Source organism: Zea mays, chromosome 9 (genome assembly GCF_902167145.1).
Source record: "Zea mays cultivar B73 chromosome 9, Zm-B73-REFERENCE-NAM-5.0, whole genome shotgun sequence".
NCBI classification, from domain to species: domain Eukaryota; kingdom Viridiplantae; phylum Streptophyta; class Magnoliopsida; order Poales; family Poaceae; genus Zea; species Zea mays.
Genome location: NC_050104.1, coordinates 108,535,980 through 108,538,323, shown reverse-complemented (window position 1 = coordinate 108,538,323; position 2,344 = coordinate 108,535,980). Strand labels below are relative to the sequence as shown.

Below are 2,344 nucleotides of genomic sequence, written 5' to 3'. Positions count from 1 at the left end.
TTTGTTGTTTTTCAAGAATTCTCTGTGACCTACGAGTCCTTGCCCTAGAAGGACCTGGTTCTTCTGCCATCAAATCTATGGCGAGACTAGCTACTTCATTGAGCCCTAAATCCTCAGATATAGTAAAATCTCTATTTTCTGACTGATCGCCTTCTTCTTGATAAATATTAACAGAATCATCATCTTCGTTATTTGTGTTGTAATAATCATATCGTAATGGATGGACTTCAGGATTAATTTTGTATACAACCCAACAAGACTTCAAGTTTTCATGAGGATATGTTAGATAGTACACCTGTTGTGCTTGATGTGCAAGCACAACATTGCTATAATCACTGCCTTTAAACCGTGATTCATGCTTTACCTCCACAATTCCAAATTCATCCTCTCGCGTTTGTTGAGGATCAAACCATTCACAATCAAATAACACAAACATGAACTCTTTGGCCCCACCAAGAGTGTACTCCGTTATGTCTTGAAGAACACCATAATAGTCATGAGTGCCTCCGTCTGCATTTGTGGCAGTTGCTACTACTCCACTGTTTGTCGTGGCTGCCTGCGGGCGGATTTTTTCTAATTTTGATGTTCGAAAACGGTATCCATTAATATCATAGAGGCTATATTTTCTTGCTTTCAACTGACCATGTGATATCTGTCACAAATCATCCGAGACTAGAGAGTCCAGTTTCTTACACTACATAGAGCAGAAAAAAGATATAGGTAAATAGCAAGTCATATGTGCAAACTAAGTACACAAAGGAAAATTATAAAGAGATAATTACATGCTCGTGGAACCATTCAACGAAACATGGACCTCCATTCATCCCTTTCATACGTAGATTATCCAGTTCCTTTGGTGTAGGTTTGTGGCCAGCTAAATATATGGAATCAAACATTTCAAAGTATGGATCAAGTTCCTCCATGTTGGTGTACAAGTAGAGCATGGTGAAATTACGCTCTCTTATGTCAACATAATGTGCAGTAGAAGCCCCGACCCCTTTCCCCTTCCATAGAAAAACACTAAGGTCGGTCGAAGGACCTTCTTCTTCAGTATGATACCGTGTTGACTGAGCATTCACGTTGTTAGTGTGTGATAAATACTGACTTGAGAAGATTGTGATCTCTTTAGCTGCAAAGGCCTCTGCGATACACCCCTCAACCCTTGCTTTGTTCCGCACAGTAGCTCTAAGTTTTTTCAATTCTCTTTCTTGACTATACATCCATCGGAACTGCACTGGTCCTCCTACCAATGCTTCATAAGGTAAGTGCACTAGCAAATGTTGCATCACATTCATAAATCCAGGCGGAAATACTTTTTCCATCTTGCATACAAGCACCGCGATTTGTTTCTCAAATTGAATCATCAATTTCTTTGAGATATGCTTAGCACATATATGTCTATATATGTAACTAAGTTCAGCAATCATCTTCCACAGAGGAGGCTTCAAATAGCCACGGAACATTACCAGCATAAGTCTTTCCATCAAAATATGGTAATCGTGAGCCTTCAAACCATTTAATTTATTAGTGTCGAGGTTAACAGTACGTTTTATGTTAGCTGCATAGCGGTCTGGAAACTTCAACATTTTCAACCATTGAAATACTTCTTTTCGCTCTTCCGGCTTTAGACAGTATGGAGCTCGTGGTGTCCTCTCCTTTCCATTAGGATTTAATTTGACCTCAAGGCTAGGGCGATCGCAAAGATTAGCTAAATCTTTCCTGGCATTGATGTTGTCTTTTGTTTTACCCTTAATGTTTAGACACATGCTTATGATGCTTTCAACAACATTGCGCTCTTGGTGCATCAAATCTATGTTGTGTGGTAAAATCAATACCTTCGCATACGGAAGTTCCCAGAGAAAAGAAATATGAGTCCAGTTGTGATCTTGACCATAGCCTTCAAACTCATGACCTTCTGCAGCCCTTTGAAGGGCACGATGTTGTATCAGGATATCTTCACCCATTAAACATTTTGGTGGACCATCTTTAACTTTTATGCCTCTTCTAAATGACTTCGTATCATTTCGAAACAGGTGATTGGATGGAAGAAACCGTCGATGACAATCAAAGAATGAGACCTTTTTACCATGCTCCAATCGATATGCTTGTGTGTCCCCCATGCATATGGGACAACACAGTCGACCGTGGACACACCAGCCAGACCAAATACCATAAGCAGGCAAATCATGAATTGACCACAAATATACAGCACGTAAGGTAAATTCACGTTTTAGATGACCATCATAAGCCTTTACCCCTACCCATAGCTCTTTGAACTCTTCAATCAACGGTTGCATGAATACATTGATCTTCTTTCCAGGATGTTTAGGCCCTGGAATAATAA

The 2,344-nt window shown here is 39.8% G+C and overlaps 1 protein-coding gene across 1 annotated transcript; it reads right to left on the bottom strand.

The window, feature by feature from the left end:
- Positions 1–635: 635 nt before the first annotated feature.
- On the bottom strand, positions 636–1,787 carry LOC109942382 (uncharacterized). Its single transcript, XM_020544328.1, has 2 exons — positions 783–1,787; positions 636–694 (listed from the first exon to the last, which is right to left on the bottom strand). Exons 1-2 carry the CDS (start codon positions 1,764–1,766, stop codon positions 656–658), a joined length of 1,023 nt encoding a protein of 340 aa, XP_020399917.1. The 5' UTR covers positions 1,767–1,787; the 3' UTR covers positions 636–655.
- Positions 1,788–2,344: the final 557 nt, after the last annotated feature.